The sequence below is a fragment of the Aythya ferina genome (genome assembly GCF_964211825.1).
Source record: "Aythya ferina genome assembly, chromosome: 5".
NCBI lineage: Eukaryota > Metazoa > Chordata > Aves > Anseriformes > Anatidae > Aythya > Aythya ferina.
The window spans coordinates 52,999,066-53,018,297 of record NC_140301.1 but is presented as its reverse complement, the minus strand read 5'-3'; the positions used below and the strand labels follow the sequence as shown (position 1 = coordinate 53,018,297).

The 19,232-nt window shown below is 45.7% G+C and overlaps 2 protein-coding genes across 8 annotated transcripts in view; both read right to left on the bottom strand.

Moving 5' to 3' along the window:
• Window positions 1–1,264: 1,264 nt before the first annotated feature.
• Window positions 1,265–19,232, bottom strand: part of EVL (Enah/Vasp-like) — a 140,899-nt gene continuing 122,931 nt past the window's right edge. For 4 of the 7 annotated variants that reach the window (XM_084520741.1, XM_084520742.1, XM_084520739.1 and 1 more), the window contains exons 5-14: window positions 17,460–17,521; window positions 13,213–13,442; window positions 12,652–12,773; window positions 9,152–9,212; window positions 7,090–7,156; window positions 5,644–5,710; window positions 5,477–5,539; window positions 3,349–3,415; window positions 2,936–2,993; window positions 1,265–1,873 (exon numbers count right to left, since the gene is read on the bottom strand). In XM_084520741.1, coding sequence (XP_084376867.1) covers window positions 1,836–1,873; window positions 2,936–2,993; window positions 3,349–3,415; window positions 5,477–5,539; window positions 5,644–5,710; window positions 7,090–7,156; window positions 9,152–9,212; window positions 12,652–12,773; window positions 13,213–13,442; window positions 17,460–17,521 — 835 coding nt within the window. In that variant the 3' untranslated portion in view covers window positions 1,265–1,835. The remainder of the gene's footprint in view (window positions 1,874–2,935; window positions 2,994–3,348; window positions 3,416–5,476; window positions 5,540–5,643; window positions 5,711–7,089; window positions 7,157–9,151; window positions 9,213–12,651; window positions 12,774–13,212; window positions 13,443–17,459; window positions 17,522–19,232) is intronic. The other 3 variants (XM_084520744.1, XM_084520743.1, XM_084520745.1) reach the window with 3 other exon arrangements.
• On the bottom strand, window positions 13,449–17,449 carry LOC311437438 (ena/VASP-like protein). The gene has a single exon (XM_084520746.1). It carries the CDS (start codon window positions 16,368–16,370, stop codon window positions 15,237–15,239), a length of 1,134 nt encoding a protein of 377 aa, XP_084376872.1. The 5' UTR covers window positions 16,371–17,449; the 3' UTR covers window positions 13,449–15,236.

Genomic DNA, 19,232 nt, shown 5'->3' with positions numbered 1-19,232 from the left:
CTTTCAGCTTTATCTCCCACACGGACTTCTGTCCCACTGTGCTAAGCCAGCCAAGTGGGAAGCCGGCACTAAACAGCCAGCGCAAATCAGGCCTGGAGCTTGTGTTTGAAATAAGTTTAAATTTCTCCCATATTCCCATATTTAATCTACAGTATAGCTAGAAAGAAAGAAAAAAAAAAAAAAAGCAGATAAAAATTTATAAGTAACTGCGAGCCCGCCCTGCCCCTGCCTGCCTGGGTGTCCTGTTGCTTGAAGGCAGTCACACAGATCCCCAAGACAGTGTAGGTTGGCAGGGCCTTTGGGGGGCACCTGGTCCTCCCTTGCTCAAGCAGGGCCACCCAGAGCAGGCTGCCCAGTCCGTCCTGCCCCATCCTGCCACACTGCTCTGCGAGGTCTGGGGGCGGCCACTGCCTCTTGAGGGCTCTGCTCCTGAAGCAGCTCCTGGGACGTGGCCTTCAACACGAAATCTTCAGGAAGGCCTGAAGCAAGGCAGGGGGCTCGGGAAATGCTGGGCTGACTTCAATAGCTGAACTCTGATTGCGTCTTCCGTTTACACAAAGCTGTTGAGAAGATGGTATCGCGGCTGCTGCCTTGTAAATCTTGCGCTGAACCAAGTCGAGCAGAAATTCCCAAGATTGCACTAAAGAATGGGAAGAATGGCACTAAAGAAAAAAAAAAAGTGTGACCTGATATAGATACAAGTGGGTGCATGCTATTAAGTGCTCAGCCATGCCGACGCAGCATCTTGTACTCAGATATGAGACTTCATTTTCCATGAAATAAAGCTCATCAAAGGCTGCACAGCGTTAACAGATGAAACGTGTGAAATATTAACAAGTGACACCCCTAAGCCTCTAGTTCAGAGGTGTTGCACCAGTGATTTCAGCACTGCCCTAATGCCTTCTGTAGCCTTGCTCCAGATGAACAACCCCCTTTTATTTACTAGGAGCTCTTACACGTGCAGGTGATGGGACTGGTACTTTTTTGTTGTTGTTGTTTTGTGTTTTTATTTTTTTACTGATGGCAGGAGATGCAGCAGGACAGTGGTGGCCTGAGATGAGCCATAAGCCACTGACCTTCACTGACCAGCAAAAAGTCACTGAGGTTTCTGCACGGGCTCTCCGTTCCTGCTCCGTGGCGCTGCAGCTGCAGGGCGAGTCTTCATCGCCTTCCTCCCATCCTCCCTGTGCCAGCAAGGAAACACATTCAAGTGGCATTGAGGTGGGGTAACTGAAGCGATTAATGAAACAAACAAAGGCAGGGCCATGTGGACAATAAACAGTTTATTACCAATATGAACACAGATACTGTGATGCACTGACGTACCATTTTTTTATATTGTGATAACTCTGAGACAAAGAATTTGTTGGCTGACAACTAACATGTCTCTGTTTTCTTCTGGTGATGCCACAATACATTTCTGTTGGCAAAGGATCTTCATTTACATTGCAGACTACTAGTAAAATTACTTTGAAGTCATCTATCAAAAGCAAATGATTCACGTGTGTTCTTATCTACTACTAAAAAGAAAGGTAATACATTTAAATAAGCAAATACAAAATACAAAAAAGGCTGACAAATCCAATGTGCAGTGTCAGATGAAATCTAAAAAATCCAGAAATTTAAAATTTAATATTCTTTAGATTAAGACTTTTAAAATGAAGCGAATCCAAGGCAGCAGCAAGCTTCAAAGTGTGCTGAGTCTGCTAATAAAAAGGGTATAAGAACAAAGACAGTGCCGGTGTCCTCTCTCACCATCTTGCGTGACCTTGGTACACTTAGAAATGATCCGCTCTTCCTAGCATTCTTAGTACCGTCCAAATGCTTTGCAGTCATTATGTTGTACTGATCCTACTCAACTCCTGCCGTATGGCTAGAAAACCAAACCACAAAGTTAGTGCATAACGTCATGCCCAGCGCGCGGAGAATGCTAAGTACAGAGGGTGCAGAACGTACGCGCCGGTAAAAGGATGAGTGGAGGGTAAACGGATGGTAAGGGTAAGCAGTCAGCTGTTTGCTTGCAAACTGCAGTAGTGGCTTAAGAAGTTGCATCTGTGATTTATAATGGATGTCTTATTTTGCACTGGAATGAACCGGGGAATCTCTGAGGGCCAAGCTGCTGGGGCAGTAGCGTACAGGTAAGGGCGTCCTCACCCCAAACTGCCCAGCTGATGGTGGGCACGTGGTGCTAGGGCAAGGGGAGGGGGCATGGGTTTAGCTGTTTCACAGTCTCCTCTATTTCCCCTTCCGTATGAAGCTAAGATGGGGAGTGCAGGGCATGGGCATGGACCTACCTTCACATGCCCTAACGCAGGCATCAAGTAGGTATTTTGCTGTGCGTGTCAGTAATAGTGTTATTATGCTACCTTATGACGGCCTTGAGAAATACATTTTGTCATCAACTGCAGAGCAATTTATAAAAAAAATGTGGATACTTTTAGTACAGCTGTTGCACTTTTCACCGAGTTGGAAAAGTACATGGCTATTCAGATTGAGTGAAGGGCTGAAACAAATTTTTGAGCATGGGAGGCCTACGGAGGATGCTCGGGAAGGATTTCCAGGTAGCTACCTTTGTGCCCTCCTGCTTGGCAGGCTAGTTAAAAGTGATTTCACACTCCCTGACTGTGATCAATTGATGTGCCTTGGGTTACGGGCTGGCCATTTCTCCCAGTCCCACCTCTGAGAAGCACAGGCCGGTGAATTTCTCACAAGTTGGGGTGAAAATGCTTGTCAACAGCATAAAAATAAAGGATGTGAGTACAGTGTCACAATCAAAGATCAGTTAAGGTAGATGCATGGCCTTCTGTTGTGTATATAAATCAGAGCTGCTCAGGCAAGTCTGAGAACACCAGGGAACTCCCTGCCGTGCCTATCATCTTATCTACAGGAAATTAGTCATAAAGGTGAGAAAAATAATAATTTTTCTCTTTCTTACCATCAATTATCTCCTCTTTCACTTTGTGTAACTCTCTTACAACTTCCTCCAATATTTCCTGATGAGACAAAACACAAGTCAGCTGCTCAGAATCTCCTTCTAACCGGTGGAAGAAAACGCAAGTTTAACACGGTTGTGCTGTGCCCCCGCCTCTGCTGGTGCTCGGAGCCTAGCGCTGCTCTCAGCCAGGGCTGCAGAAGAGGCTGGCATATTTATTTGCACATTTCTGTACAGGCATCTTGCTCGAATAGCAGTGAGACTGTGCTCTCGTGCTGCTCACCAGCTACCCCTTCTCTAAGCACCTAGTTGTAGAGGAAATCGGCAGACTGAACAGCTGTTTTGCTCGTACAGCGCATGCATGGGGGAAAATGGGTAGCTCGCCAAATCCGAGTGCCAAGGACCTTTCGACTCACCTGTTTCATTCGATCAAAATCTAAGGCATCCATAGCCACGTCGTTGCTGCTGCTCACTGGCTTCATCCTTGAAAAAGGAAAGAAAAGGACAAAAAAGCAGCCTGTTAGTTGCTTGCAATGCTTGCCCAGCCATACCTACCTGCTGACCCCGGCCCTCGGGGAGGCTGCTCCTGGACTGCCCACAGCATGGAGAATACACGCCAAGGCTGAGCCCAAACTTAATTTGGACTCTTTTTTTGAGGGTGAGGGGGACTCAATAATTTTAAACTAGAAAATACTGAAAGGACTTAACAATATACTTTATCACAGAATTTGCAGTGTAGATACCAGCATCCTTGTCTTGGCACCTAGGCTTTAATCAGTTGCTAAAATAACAGTAACATACAGGTTAGCAAAAGATGATTGGAAAAAGAATAGCCCAACAACCCTTTGCTTCAAAGACCTGGCTTGAGCTGAGCTTGCTGATAACACTGTGCAGCACCGGCACTTTGTCTAGACCCCAAACCAACCGCAATCTGCCCTTACTGCCTGATACACGTGAGTATTACCAGTCTTCCAGGACTGTATTCGTCCACAAGCTGACCTCTGCTGATGGCTGACGAAGGACCATAGGGAAGCTGAAGCTGTGAGACTTTCCATTTTAACCAGTAACTCTAAAACATCTCAGAAAGGAATCATGCTAAATAATTCAAAGAGAAGATTTCAAATAACTTTGCCATCATCTTTGGGCCCATGCTGGCTGAGATCCTGCCACCTCTGTGGGTACACTTGGTCTTGTAGCCTTTTCTTGAGAAACCCTTCATATTTTTGCTACCATCTCACAACTAGGTTAACAGTTAAGACAGATACAAATGCCATCAAACTGGTCAGAAAGGAAACAGGCCATTGCTGAGAGCTTCTGCAACGTGCCCTACTCCCCCTGCAAAAGTCAGATGAGCAGCAAACACTGAGAACTACTGCCAGGCGTTCAACTAGAAATGGAGTTTTCCCTCTGAACCTCTCCATGGTGGAATGGCATTGTAGAAGAGAGATGGCAAAAGCTTGGTGGCTGCTTTAAATAGCCTATATTTCATTTCTGTTTGCAAGAAGAATGAATAGTCTTTTCTATACCAACTGGAAACACACATATTTCCTACAGCCAAGGCGTCCCACTGGTTTTAGGAGAGCTGACTACATTTTGTCCTAGTAACACTGGTTCATACTTTAGTTTTTGTGCACGATATGTTCTAGCATCTGTAACAGCAAGAAGGACGTTCAGATAGATGCCATTGGCAATTTTCTGTATACTGTTCGCACTGTAGTCAAGTAACAGTGCAAAACAAGGGGCATCTCTTTGCAGTAAGTGCTAACCACACACAAGTCCCTGTTCCACCTCCTCCTTCAACATATCCACCCGTCTCAGTGCTCAGCGCTGCAGTCACACGAGGTGTTCCTGGGCCAGCCCCAAAAGGCAGTCTCTCTTTAGCTGTGCAACACCAAACCTTAATCTCAATCTCTGTGATGACCCTGCAGCGTGGCTGATGGGACTGCTGGATTCCTGCTTCAGGTTTCTCAGCTTTTGACACTTGCCAGCTTTTGTACCCCGTATTTCTGAATGCCAGTCTGGTGGCTGGCGCTTTCCACAGCTCAGTGTTAAAAAGTTGCTGCACCAAGTTTTGCTCTCCCCCTTTCTCATGCATTTGTTGCAGCTGCACAGACAGGGGAATAACCACCCTTCTCCAAGTTGTAGGCTCTTCGGATCATTTCTGTCATTGATTTTGGATTTCTGCTGAGGTTGGGCAAGGAAAACTTCCCCTGTCAGCAGGGTCATCCTGAGCCTACCGCAAACCAGTGCTCCTAAACCTCCTTTCTACTTCGCACAGCACCCTGCCAGCCCCTGCCTGATAAGCACTGTGTGATTAATTCCTGTGATGCCCGTGCCCACCTGAGCAGGGGGCTGTTTCTGTGGAACAAGGCTTTCCCACAACACACTCTACCATCACCCTGTTCCCACTTTGTGCAGCGACAGACAGAGCAGACCGTAACAGAGTGAGTACAGACACAACAGAAGACGAGCGCCAGTGCTGAATGATGGGATTTGCCAAAGGACAAGCCAAGACGGTTAAGAAGCCGGGCTGTTAGCCAGTACCTAGAAGACACGTGGGATTGTGTGGGGCTCTTAGCTTCACAGCTCTTCACCACTGATGGATTTCTACAGCAATGGAATGAAACGAGACATGAGTTGTGCAGGTGCCACGGGGACAGCGTGACCATCCCAACTACTAGCCAGCCACGGGGACAACCTGTGTGGCTCACCTAGACAGTAATGAAGATACAGGCTTTTCAACAGAATTGCTCCTTTCCCATGGCTTCTTCCCAGAGTCTGTAAAAAAGAAATTGAAATGTTACTGTTTATTGTTTTGTTTTGTTTTTTTCTTCTCTATCAATAAAAAAATCCTGATATTGCTTGTTTTATACAACTGCTTTCATTCAGTGGGGGTGAATGACTTAGAAAGATCCAGGAAAGCAGGAGTGCTGGATGAGGGTGGTTGCCTACATCACAGAGAAAGCATTGGCAAAGATCTGCTCAGTGATCCTTTTAATTAAGGACCAGACACTTAAATGATACTGAAAATGCATGGAATTGGAACGGTACAAAGAAAAGCACAAATCCCTGATAGCAAGAAATACAGGCTAATTGCTGCAAGGCTTAGTTTATTCAGTAGAATACTTATTTGTATTTTAAGTGAAAAAGGCTTATGTTTCTTGTCTGTTGGCAGAAAATGTGGGTGTACCTGAAAAAAAAAGTGTGACCCCCTCAAGTGAAATCTCCACAGAGAGAATTTATTTAATGCTGTTTGCATTTCAAGCCAGCAGAACGTTCCCCAAAACTGCGGTACAGATCCCTCATTCCTGAAAACGCCTCCTATTGCCCCAACTTTCTCTGCTGCAAGTAGTCCAAAATAAAGTGAGCAGTTTCAGAGACCTGCATGACACACACCTTTTTACACAAGGATTTGCTCCTCTGTGAGGTGCTGAAAAGCTCTTTAGAAGAATTATGGACACTCCCAGGAAATCTCTTTATCTTGTTCCTCTTTCATATGCATTCACCTTTCTGCTAGCTTCTTCCCCTTCCCTTGTCAAACAAGCAAATAATGGCTTTGTTCCAAAAGGAAGCTGGAATGGTTAAATACTCATTCCCCTGGGAGAGATTTCTTTCAGCATGTATGAAAGCCAAGGCTGATGCAAGGATGATTTGCTGATGCAAAGCTGGCTGGCTTGCAGCTTATCTACTGCGATACAATCATTTCAAATCATCGTAGGAAAACATATTTTAGGGGCTCCTTAATTTCACCAGGTAACTCTCAAGATTAAGCCTACTGCAACAAGCTATTAGGCTAAGGAAGGATAACAGCTTGAGACCTAAACGCCAACAGTACAGACCAGGACAGCTACAGTACCAAAAGCGGAATAAGTATTTGCTCTCAGAGGATTGGGGTGCATGATTCTGACGGTGCAAATCCTCAATTGTATGTCTGGACCCCTGTAACTTGATTGGCCCTTTAGTCAGCTTTGAGTCTGAGAAGTGCATAAAATCACCATTTCTTGCTGAGTACAGCTTTTGAAACAACTGTCACTAGGGAAATTTTCCATTAGCTACCACTGCTGCGCTCTGAAGGAGGACAAGGAGCCAAGAGTCCTGAGAGATGCAGAAGACTGGATTAAGAGGTCAAGTAAAGTACCAGTAGCTCGTTTTAATACCTGATGAATTTTGCTGCTGCTGGGTGGGACCTCGTGTACCGGGTGAAGGAGAGGTGCTAGCATCGTCCTAGGAAGAGAAAAACAGAGCATTACGTAATTACGGAGGTGAAGCACAGAGTCCTCATCTGCTCTGGAGACCAGCTACAGTACACACAGGTACAAAAACAAGTTTTGTTCTGGCACCTTTTATAGGCACTGCTACCATAGCATGGGTTGAAGTCCATTTAAACTTTAATTTTTCTCAATATTTAGCATGGGAGTTTTTTTTTGTTTTATTTTTTTCTCTAAGATGGACACTTTGCCATGATTCCACTGAATCATTCTCATCCCTGTGTAGCAAACCAGGCTGAATTACCACTGAGGAGTGCCAGCTGGTGTTATCTAAATACAAAACATTCATTCCCCAAATTTAGAAACTCTCTGTAATATGGAAACAGAGCCATCTGAAGGAACACCAGGCTACATCCCAGTCTTTTACACCAGCACAGTCACTGGTATCAGTGAGAGCAGCCCAGGTGCTAACAGAATATAAAATAACTACATCGGTCGCTTCTCCTCCTAACTAGAATATTAAATACTACATCACAGATTTGGACTTTGTTTCATGGTGTTTATGAGTGGCAGGTCATAAAGCATTAACCCATATTTTTGACATGTCATTTTTATTTAGTTACCCTCACAACAGACTCAGGAAAAGGTTTAATTGTGTATGGTAAAAACAAAATCACGTCAAGTTTGACGTAAGATAACCGCACCACACAGTGTGCTCAAGACACACATTAAACAGATGTTAAAACATCCTTCTTAATAGTTTGGTGCTACCAAAAAGTTAGAATGGGGATGCAGACTCCTGCAGAGCTTTAGGAGAGATAGCAAGAAGCAGAAAGACAGCAGAGGCTGAATAGTAGTGGTGCCTTTCATCTCAGAGTGTATGGTTCAAAACGAGCCTTGGGGCAGGATTAAGAGTAATGGTTGCACTGCAGAACCAGGGATTCAATAAGCAAATTCCATGCTTGAAGCATTCCTGGAGGACCATGCAAAAAATAGCTGCTTTTCACCTTAAACAGTGCTTATTCTGCTCTCACTACAAACTCTTCAGACCGGGGTGAGACCTGCACTTTCTGAGCAGCTTTCCTGCTGAGCAGTTGTTATCTTGTCTCTGGTGGGAATGTCTCTGTGATATGGGGCACACGAGATGCTTTATGAACTTGCAGCCTTCACAAGGGTACAGTCTGGCAACAAGGACACTCTATGAGCAGCAACCCACAGGAAAGGACACAAAATTAACTCTGGCCTCTTCCAAATCTGGAGAGATCTCCCATGCTTCAGTGGTTCAGCAAGTAAAAAGAAGGGTTTTAATCTGCATGTTGGACTCAAAATCATAGCACTAAGTTTGGTGTAAAGCTTGCGTCAAATCAAAACTCTTGCTCAGTTGCTTTCATGGACAGCATACAGACAGACTGCCTAAAACAGAATGAATCCAAGCTCCCCGAAATTGTCTTAAGTCTCACTGTAGTGTAAGTATTATGAACACAGATTTTAATTTTTGTATGGTCTAGTAGTTAATAAACTGTTTCTCCTTCCCTCCCTGAGACATGTTTTATATGCACCCTATGGTCTGCGGTGAGCTGATACTTTCTTTGCATGAAGGATGGCAAACCAAAGTTACCCCACATGGCTGATGATCCACTTCAGCTCAGCTGAAGCTGCAAATTAAAGAAACATGGACCTGGTCTCAAGATGACTTGCCAGAAGGGCTCGTTTAATCTTCTTAAGGGGCAAGACTCTACTGTACCCTAAGATACTCAGAGCAGAGCATGAGAAAGCACCAATTGGCCTGGTTTGGGCAAACCCTCACCCACAAATAGGAAGGCAACTCTTGTTTCTGCAGTGCTCTTCCCAGGAAAGGTAGAAACAGTCACATTTATTTCAACTGATTGTGTGTTACAGGGTCAGCACTGCTTGTCATTCCCTGCCGTACTCAATGAACGAGAACAGGACTTTGCAAGGCAGAACATCAACATTTTTGCAAGAGCACAACTGCAAGGAATCTTTTACTTACGTTTTGGCTTTCCTCTTCTTTTTTGTCAGCTGGCTTGTCTGACTGCGACGCTGCTTTCCTCCTTTGCAAAGGAATACGAGACAGGACACACAGTCAGCTCTCTGGAAGCACACTTCCTGCAGCCTGTGGGAAGGCTGATTCAAGCTTTGGTGGGAGTTATTATTTACTTAGCTCCTCTTACAGAACTTGACAAAGACTGAATACATTCGGTTGTGTAGGATTTTAGATGGAGGTGAGGAATCCAAACCTTAGTGATACGACTCACAGAGAGGGGCAATATTTTGAAGCCGTGTTTAATGGAGGAATGCAGGGTGTACAGAGTAAGAAATGTGTTGAGGCAGAAGAAAGAAGCAGAGCTGGTATGAAATGGGGTAAGAAAGGGATGACTGCTCTCTAGGGCTCAGGACCTGGCAGTGTCAGTCCTACACAGGAGCCCCCACAGGGGGTTCTGAGCAACAGGTGGCTCAGGTGGGAATTGCTGTGGTGAGATATTCTCAGACAGCTCCAAAACCGTTCTGTAAGTCATCCTACAATCCACCTATCCCCACTCCCACCCAGAGAAAGGGCTGTGGCACTGCTCCCATGTACTGAGACGGTCAGAAAAGCCCTTCAGCCCTGGGAAGAGAGGGCACTGCTCAGCCAAGGCCCAGGGTAGGAAAGCTCTGGCTGGAGACCAGGAGTCAGGAAAAATGAGTGGGCCAGCCTGGGTTTTCAAGTGCCTTTGGTGAGTGGTGGCAGATTACTGCTGTCTCAAATCCAGTTCAAAGGCAGCAGAACTCCTGAGCCCCCCAGTCCCAGGACCAGCAGTGTTGGTGGTGGCTGCAGAAGTTGAGTGAAAACCTCACTCTGTCCTCCCTCTTCCCAAGGTGAGGCAGAGCTCCACGAGAAGCACATGGCAAAGAGCTGCAAGCCACCCATGGAGCAATTGGACATGCGAGTAAACAAACATGTTTGTTTTTCTTTGAAGAAAGCATGGTGAAACTTCTTGGGTGCCAGCCACACTGACTGAAGAAAATGAAAAACAAATTCTTGATTTTCAAGCCCTGCTTAGGGTCTAAACAACACTCAAGGGTGCCAGGTACTGCTTCTCTTTGTAGGCAGGGGAACTGCAGCTCCAGTCTCCACCTGACTTTTGGTTGAGATGATCCTTATCCTTACCCACCTGCAAACACTACCCTTAGCAGGCTCTTTTTTAACACACCAGTATGACAGGTTTTTCATTTCATCTTGATTCTGAGTTGGACAAAATTCATCTCAAAGGAAAAAAAAAATAAAACCAAATGGCTCTCAGAAAGGCTTCTGAGTTTCAATAAACTGACATGTTTCTATCTTTGCCAAAAGAAATGCCTCACTGGATTCACAGAGGAGGATTTGATGTAAATTTGGAGTAAAACAGAGGAGTTTTTATCTTCTTATTATATGCATGCATGTGCTTGTAGGATGTAAATTTGGAGTAAGGAGGAGTAAAGCACATTTATGTGTTTGTAGGCCACAGTGCTCTGTAAGAATTACTTTCAGATATTCAACTGCATTTATCATTTTATGATATCGGATCAGAAACAATTTTTATAGTCTTTCTATAATATTTAGTTGGCATTTCTGAGGGGGAAAAAAGTTATAATGGTTATGAACTTGAGCCAGGGAAATACTTGCCCTGCTGGGACCAGTGTCAGATTTATGTCTTTCAACAGACTTAACTGGGCTAGAAATGATGGTGGGTTATGAGGTGACAGTACATTATTACACTTGCACTTCAATTCTCAATCAAGCAGCTGCTCCCACAGGGGTCACTAAATCCAGAGAGCGGTATTTTACACCACCTGAGCATGCAGACACATTTTCTCCATTCCTTACCCAGCACTAGGTGCACTCCCTGCTTCTGAGCATGTGGTTTTCTGCTCAGAAGAGGGCCCTGAGATCCCACACTCATCACTCAGCAAATTTTATACTGCACATGCTCACTTTCAAAAACACCTGCCTTTCCTCCAGGCTGCCAGCTTGCTAAAAACCACCTGAAACACAGTGCAGGTTCTCTCCTTTCTCCATGTCATCGAAAAGAAAAAGGGTTTTACAGCCAAAATGACCCCTCTCCAAATCAGTTTAACAGCCTGCGTCTGACATCTGACTAACATTTGTTCATGGCCATTGACTTCCCTGGATTTGGGAAGTGAAGCTGAAACATGCAGCTCTGATGATGGAGCTCCCAGGAAGGACAAGCAGCTCAGTCATTCCCAGAGCAGAGCAGCATGGTGCTCACCACAGTGCAGGGGCTTTTGTTAAGGTAGCAAGGAGATTTGATTCTGAATGCTTGAAGACTGCCAAAAGCCATGCTCGAGTACATTTCAAGCTAGAACCACGGACATTTGTAGGATTTCTACATCCAACCGTATGAAATGTCCATTTAGATCTCCTGTTTAAACACAGCTTGTCACCCAGTTACCCTCCTTGCTGTATTTTACTTTGCTTACAGACATTTTCCAGTTCAAGCAAAGTCCGTTTTGACATGTAGCAGTACAAAGTAGATCAGAAGTTAAACCAGAAAATAAGTATTAAAAGCTATTAAATTATTTTAATTCTGAAAAGAGACAGAATTATATATTTGACATTTCAAACTGCTGGAAAACTGTATTTGGAGCTTTGTGAATTAATTGAATGCTTTCTAAAAGATTACATCCACAGTCCGTGCTCAGAATTCCTTCTGAAATGACCAGAACATGGAGGAAAGTTGGAATCAGAACCTCTGCACTAGGAACTGTGTTTATGCTACACAGTGTTATTTATAATCTCCATCTCTGCACACCATAAGACTGTACCTACCCTTTGTTATCTTAGTCATCATTTTGTTTCATTATTCATATGTAAAAAAAAGTCTTTAGAGCTAAAACTGAAACATCTATCACAAAGAACTTGTGAATTACTGTTTAACAGAACATTACTGGTGGAAGGAGGGGGAAAAGAGAAAGCAAAAATAATTGAAATAGAGTGCTTTTAAATATCTGGTAGCTTGATATATCACGACTCACCTTGGCAGAGAATAACTTGGCTAGACTGTCTGAAAACACACTAAGGATCAATACCAAGTTACCTGCCAAGATGTTGTCCCGTTATTCTGTTTATGTCTTTGGGCCCAGCATGCTGAATGAGCTGCATAAAATTTATTTGTCTAGGGTTTATTCGTGGTTTATTCTTTCTGAAAACTGTAACTTCAAAATAGACCTCGTAAACAGCAAAATCACAGAGAATGTATTTGCCACTGTCTTTGAAAGTTATGACACTGCAGGCTTTGCCACAACAGCTAAACTCCGCCAGGTACCATTGCTGCAACACCTTCACTTTCATATCGAATGACAGGGGATGCGGGTGACTAGGAACTGTGCAGGACCTGGCAAATTGCAAAGAGTCACCAAAGTGACCCATTGCTCCCCAAAAGGAGAGCACCTTGTCCCATCCAGTTCACTGCAGAGCTCACGCTAGGGCTTACTTGAAGTCTAAGTACAAACCTTTTTGCCAGTAATTTATTCATTTCTTCCATTAGTCCTCCGCCACCTCCTCCGCTACTTGTTCGGTTGGCATCGCTCTTGGAGACCCCACTGGGGCTGGACCCTCCTGAGCCGTCTTCTGGCTTAAGACAGAAATAAATATTGGAATTAAGGAGAAGAATTTAATTTAGAACCACACCCTTAATGATTAGTTTTCCTGATTATTAACAGCAGCAATCACAATCACAGCTCAAAACCAGAGGCGGGATGTGTTTGGGGTTGGAAAGGAGACCCACACAGACCTTAATAAACCCAGGAGCAATCTGGACGAGGCAGTGCATATGGGCGAATGATGAAAAAACCCATAGCGATGTTTGTTAATAATTATGTTTAGGTTACGTAACCCTTACCAAAGTGGACACTTATTTATGCGAGGCCTCACCAGTCTACCCTGGCTTTTTGAGCATGGTGGCTTTAACCACTTGTAATGCTTGTAAAATACCAGCAGACAAAACCAGGATTGAATTGTAATGAAATCCTGGTAGAAGAGGCCATCTGGGGGCTGCTGTGCCCCCTCCTTACCCGTTGAACTCTCCTTAGTTTGGCACCAGCCAGAGCCGCCGCGAGCCCCGACACCGACCCGTCTTCACTGCCAGCCCCTTGGCTGGCACCGGCCGGCAGCGGGGGCGGCGGGGGGGGCGCAGCTCCCATGGGTGGCGGAGGGACTGGGGGGGGTGGCGGAGGGGGAGGGCCCCCGGACGAAGCAGGGATCACCGCAGCCCCGCTGGGATGGCCGGGTGGCAGAGCTGGGCCTGAAATGCAGAGAAGACGAATTACATGTGAAGAGCCATCTCCAACAGCCCGCACGCAGCGTCACGAGCGCTATTCCCAGGCTGCGACCTGGTGGCACAATGAGTGAGCGATGCCAGGAAGCACCAAGCACCCAGAGGAATAGGGAACTGTGGTTGCATCGATGGTCAATCAGCTACAGCTGTGTCCTCCTGAATGATGGAGGCATCCATGGTCAATCAGCTATGGTTGTGTCCTCCTGAATGGTGATGCAGCAATGGTCAACCAGCTGCGGTTGTGTTATGCAAGACCCTATCACTACCAACCAACTTTCTCCCTCTGGGCTAGTATTTTATCCTGTACTGAAATCAAAGCACAAAGTGGCACCTTTCTTCTGCTCTTCACATAGCTTTCTGCAACAAGCCGCTCTAGGCTTTGCAGCACTTTGCCTGTAATGGGTCAGTTGAATGCATACACCACCAGGAGGGTATTTCCCTACATTATGCCCTCAGAACAGGCTGATCTTGATATATAATCACAGGTTCAATTGTTCAGTAAGTGTTATTTTCAAAGACAGGAGGGTTTTGACCAAGCAACATTTGGAAATTAACATTAGCAGCCTGGTTTTCTTCTTATCTAGGGTTTTTCATAATACTACCTTATTTCTGTGGTTACTTCTGCATGATTTCACGCTCTTGATTCCATTCTTGAAGTGAAGCATAGCTGCTATTAGAAATACTTTAAACATTTCAAGCCCTCTTTGGTTCACAAACATAATAGCTGGTAATTCATTGTGGGTACAGTTAATTGTAATTGCAAAACTACACACACCTAATTAGAGGCCAGCCTGAGGCAAAAATTGAACCGAGTCAAAATAATGGACTGATGTAAGTTTAAAATAACTTTATTGAACTAAATGGATTTCAAGGACTTGTATCAGCTGAAGGACTGAGCCTCCCCTCCAGTGGCTGTAGTAATATTTTTAGCACTAAGTGGAAGGAAATGTCTCAGTTTTATTCCTTTTCTAGGCACATAATTTAAGCATTATATGTGCTTATAGACAGGAATGGATCCAAGTCACAAAGAGTATGATCTGAATTACAAATAGGCATTACTCGTAGCTGCTCACACAGCAGGCTTTAGATGAGCACTAGGAATCAAGACCATATGTAAAGTGCAGACCCCAAGCTCTAGATCTGCTTGCATTGAAAAAGGTTTGCTAGAACAGTTATAGTGACAGTACCTCAACTATTAGTGCAATTTACACCAGGAAGAGAGTTGCTAGAAGGAAATAAATTATATAAGCATGTAAGATTCTGCATAACTCTAACAAAATCAGCGTTGCATCTTTTACTGGTCAGAAATACCACTTAAGTGAAAGAATACAAATCCCAGCCTCTACCAATACTGCTACACAGACAACAAGTCTACCACAGACCTGGCCTCCAGCTTCAGAGCCCATTGCTAAATTTGGAGCAGAATGAACACAGGCTTTGAACGAAGCTCGCTGCCAAATGCAATTTGCCTCTGCCGAATGATATAAACCTCCTCCTGGGCTAATACAGTAGGAACATGCATTGCAACAACCCAGCTACAGGGCCCCAGCCCTGTAATTCTTGCTTTTTGTTCTGCTTTTAGCTGAGAAGGTCCTCAGACCAGACCTGAGTACCTACTTTTCTACCTTGCTTTCAGAAATCATGTACGACAGCAGTGGTCTTGGGTCTCTCAGGCCTTGTTTTAGTGGTCACGGGCAGTGCGAATGCGGCTTTGTAGGTAGCTCAAAGCTAAGCCTTTTACAGGTCACAACTCGTTGAAAATCAGTACTTACTCAAGTGGGAAATGGTTGATGAAGTCATGTAAGGAGGGGTCCTCCTGGGCATAGTCACCTCAGACCCAGCAGCGTAAGGGGGAGGCAATGGAAGACAGTGTGACATGGGCTGGCACCACTGCTGCGGGGGGCGAGGTGACGGAGGGGAGGACAGGGACGGGGCCTGGCCGAAGGAGCCGGGGGGGCTGGCAATCAAGGGCAGCTGGGAGGAGGGCGCAGCTCCTAGGTGTGGAAAGAAAGACCCAGGCGCGCTTCTCAGCTGGGTCCTAGGGGAGCCTGAAGCCATTTGCTCTTTGGGGTGGCCATTCAGAGGTACGCCGGCCAAGCCTTCCTGGCCTGCTTTACCTATGGGTTCCCTGACCCTGTCGTGTGGGGCAGGAATCACGGGCAGGATGGTGGGACTGTGGGGCTGCAGGGCGTCAACCCTCTGCCCTAGGGGGGTATTTGTAACAGGGGCAGCAGAAGTCCAAGGAGAGATGCAAAGAGAGGAGCGCCTCAGGGGCTGGCGAGAAGCAAAGGGAAAGTGGGAAGGGTGGAGAGGTGGCAGAGACAGCGAGGTCCACCTGATGCTTGGCATGACGGGCCTGTGGCTTGGGCAGGCTGGAGGGGAGGAACCTGGGACTGTCGGCAGCTCAGAGGCCGAGTGTCTGTGCAAGAGCTGTGGGGGCTCGCTGGCTCTCCCCGGGAATCGCAAAGAGGATTTTTGAGCGAGCTCTGGGACAGCAGGAGGGGAAGGGACAGCTCTGGCATGGGGGGGTGGCAAAGGGGAAGCACCAGAGGCAGGAGGAGGAGGCTGGTGCTGAGAGAGGGGAGAGCACAGGCTTATCTGAGGGGTGGGAACTAAAAGAACAGAAAAGACAAATGAAAAAAAGAGTAAGATGGGCATGCAGCGAGGAACGAAACCAAGGCAAAGCAGTATGGACAAAAGGAAACAAAAAATAAATGCAAACAGAAGCTCAAACAAAGCAAAGAGGAGATGGCACAGACACCATCCCAGGGGTTTCCAGCCCTCAGCAGAACTGGGGGCTGTGCAGAGCAGGACCCCACGGCCCAGGACGGGCTGTGTGCTCCAGTGATGGTGAGCTCCATGTGAATCTGTCAGGGTCCCCAGCGTCACCCTCATACTAGGGGAGCTGCAGGGGATGCACTGAACACAGCAGTGGTCACCCCGTAGCCTGGAGGGGACAGCCAGAATGCTCCAGAGGCCACGTCCCACTCCTTGTGGGTGCCCAGGTGGGATTTTGGCTGTGGTCTCTGATGCAGAAGAGCACACAGAAACCTCTGCCCAAACAGAATCTGTCAAGTTATGTCACTGGCTAAGATATGAGTGCATCTGAGCTGATTTCAAGTCAAAAACAACCAAGAAGTTGTAACTGCTGAGGAAAACTTCCACAAAAGCCTAAAGCAGACCATCCTGGCCCACTTACTGCCTTCTTTCATGGAGGCAAAGCCATACTTCATAGTTATACACTATTCCTGTCAGCTCTTCGCTCAGCCTTGTGCAACTTAATATGCTATAGAAGATTTTCATAAGCTCATTAAATATGTATGCATTTTCCATTAAGCACACAGAAGACTCCTTACCTCATGAGTACAAAATCCCCACCGATGAGACTCTAGGGCTCTCTTTTGCTCTGCGCTGTATCTGGCTTTGTGCCGCAGGGCAATGGGGAGGCCCCGACCTGGTACAGCCGGCACGTCCACCCCTTCGTGCTGACATCCTCTGGGAATGAGGAGTCACTGCCACTTTGGCCAGCCCCACCTTGGTATGCCAAAAATCCCCCTCTGCTTAGCAGTTTTGGCTAGCCCCAAACCTACCTAGCTCCACCTGCATGGCTCGGACATGAGCCTCTGTGAAACAACACACCAAGCCCGAGTGCTTTTAAGTGTCTAGCTGCAAATGCTGTAAAATCAAACTATCACTAAAGCCACTGTTCCAGCACTGGCATAGGTTGTCCAGAAAGGTGCATGAGTCTCCCTCCTTGTAGGTATTCAAAAGCAGTGTGAACATTGTCTGGACGTTGTCACCTGCTCTGGGCTGGGGATTGGACTAGATGGCCTCCAGAGGTCCTTTCCAACCTCCACCATTCTGTGATTCTGTAATTGTTAGCAGTCGAGCTCCCGCATAGCACCACAAAAAACCCAACTACAGCTAAAGAAGACATGCAGGCTGAGACTACAGCTGCTTTGTTTCCAGGTGTTTGATACATGCCTGTGGTAGAGGTTCTTCTTTCCAGGGATTCCTGGCGTTGTTGCTGCTGCTCCATCACTTGTCTGAAACAGCAATGAAAAAGACCTCAGTCATTATGTATTCCTTATATTTTTGTAAGAGCTTTATGCAGTGAGGGGCCCTCAAGCTGTACATTACGGGTGGGTGAGCCAGTCTTCCACACAAACACCGTTCCTGCAAGATGGACGTGGTTTTGACTTCCACAGCAGTGCCATTGCAGGTGCTGGGGACATGTAATCAGGACGCAGCCTGGTAAGTTCAGGACACTGCAGATGCTTGGTTCAGGGGCTGGTTGATCCACGCCACGCAACTCTGCAACGGGTCCCTTGTTGGCACAGCAGGGCTTTGCAGGTGAGCAGAGCACTGCCACACCGCCAGGGAGGACCTGAACCACTGCCTTTCTTCCACATGTGCTCATCACAGAATTACACCACTCTTCTTTGCATCCTCAGGAGCTGCCAGCTCCCGGGTTGCCCAGGCAGGGAAATGCACCGCCTAGCACCGAGGAGCCTTTTCCCAGGCTCTGCTTTCCAGGGACGTGCAGTTGCCAGTATCTATCAGCAGAGGTCTTCTCTCGCACGCTTTAACACTTCTGCAGAAATAGCTGTCACTGCTGCCCCTGCCACGAGCCCTCCCTGCCATTCTCTAGTTAAAAATATTGACAGCTAAAAAAGCCACTTATTTTTACCACACACGTAGATATGAACTGGGGATTTCAACAATACTACACCACAACTCTGAATTACCTTATTGGAGCACTTGTCAGTAAGGTCTATTACCATTTTCTTCCATGATTTCTAAACCAACGTTGCCTTGAATTTGTTCCACCTATGTTTGGGCCAGTCTTAATTGCAAAGAGATTTCTTTTTTTTTCTGCAAGAAGTTTATTTCTAGTTTTGTACAGTAAGGCAAGCTTAATGAACTACAGGCAATGTTTCTATATTAATACTTTACATAATATTTCAAAAAGATCTCCCTGTTACATTTTTGCTAACTTGTACTTTCATATGAGTCTGCTATTTCTAAAGAATTCTATTTACATGCAAATAAAAAATAAGAAAAAATATCCAGAAAAATAAAGTTGTGTTATGTAGGAACTAAAAGAATGTCTTAATTTGCAAAACAATTTTCCTGTGTTTCAATTCTAATTCAATAGAAGAAACAGAAAAATTCACAATTATAATTATTCACTGTGGAGAGATCAATCTTAACCTGGTATTATGTTCAGGACATGCATTTCACTGAACACAAGCAATTTCTGGAAAATCATTACAGGCATCTCAGGAAATTATTATATGTGCAAAGTGCAAAGGGGAAACAGTTTTGAGAAACAGCCTCAGCCGGCTGATTCCAGTGGTTTTATTTCAGCTATGACAATCTAAACCACAGAGAAATCTGTTCTGCAGCTTGGCTCATATGGGACAGTTTTGTGCTGAACACCTATGCAGCAGCATCAGTTGCACTTCTAAAATTTCAGTGGTAAAGAGATGTGCTAAAATTCCCTAAGCATACTGTCCCCCACAATATCTTGGCATATATTAGAAAGTTTTGATGTTGAAGGACTTAACATGTGAATTTTCCTCTTTAAACCTTGGTGAATTCTAGGTTTATCTGGAGGACAGATGTGAAAAACTCCAGCAGGACAGACTTGGAAAGGAAGATGGGCAAGACTTCAAACTACTGGAGCCCCTGGTGTAGACACCAGGGCTGGATGCTCCCCAGAACAAGGGTCCAGCCACAGGGATTTTAAGTCTT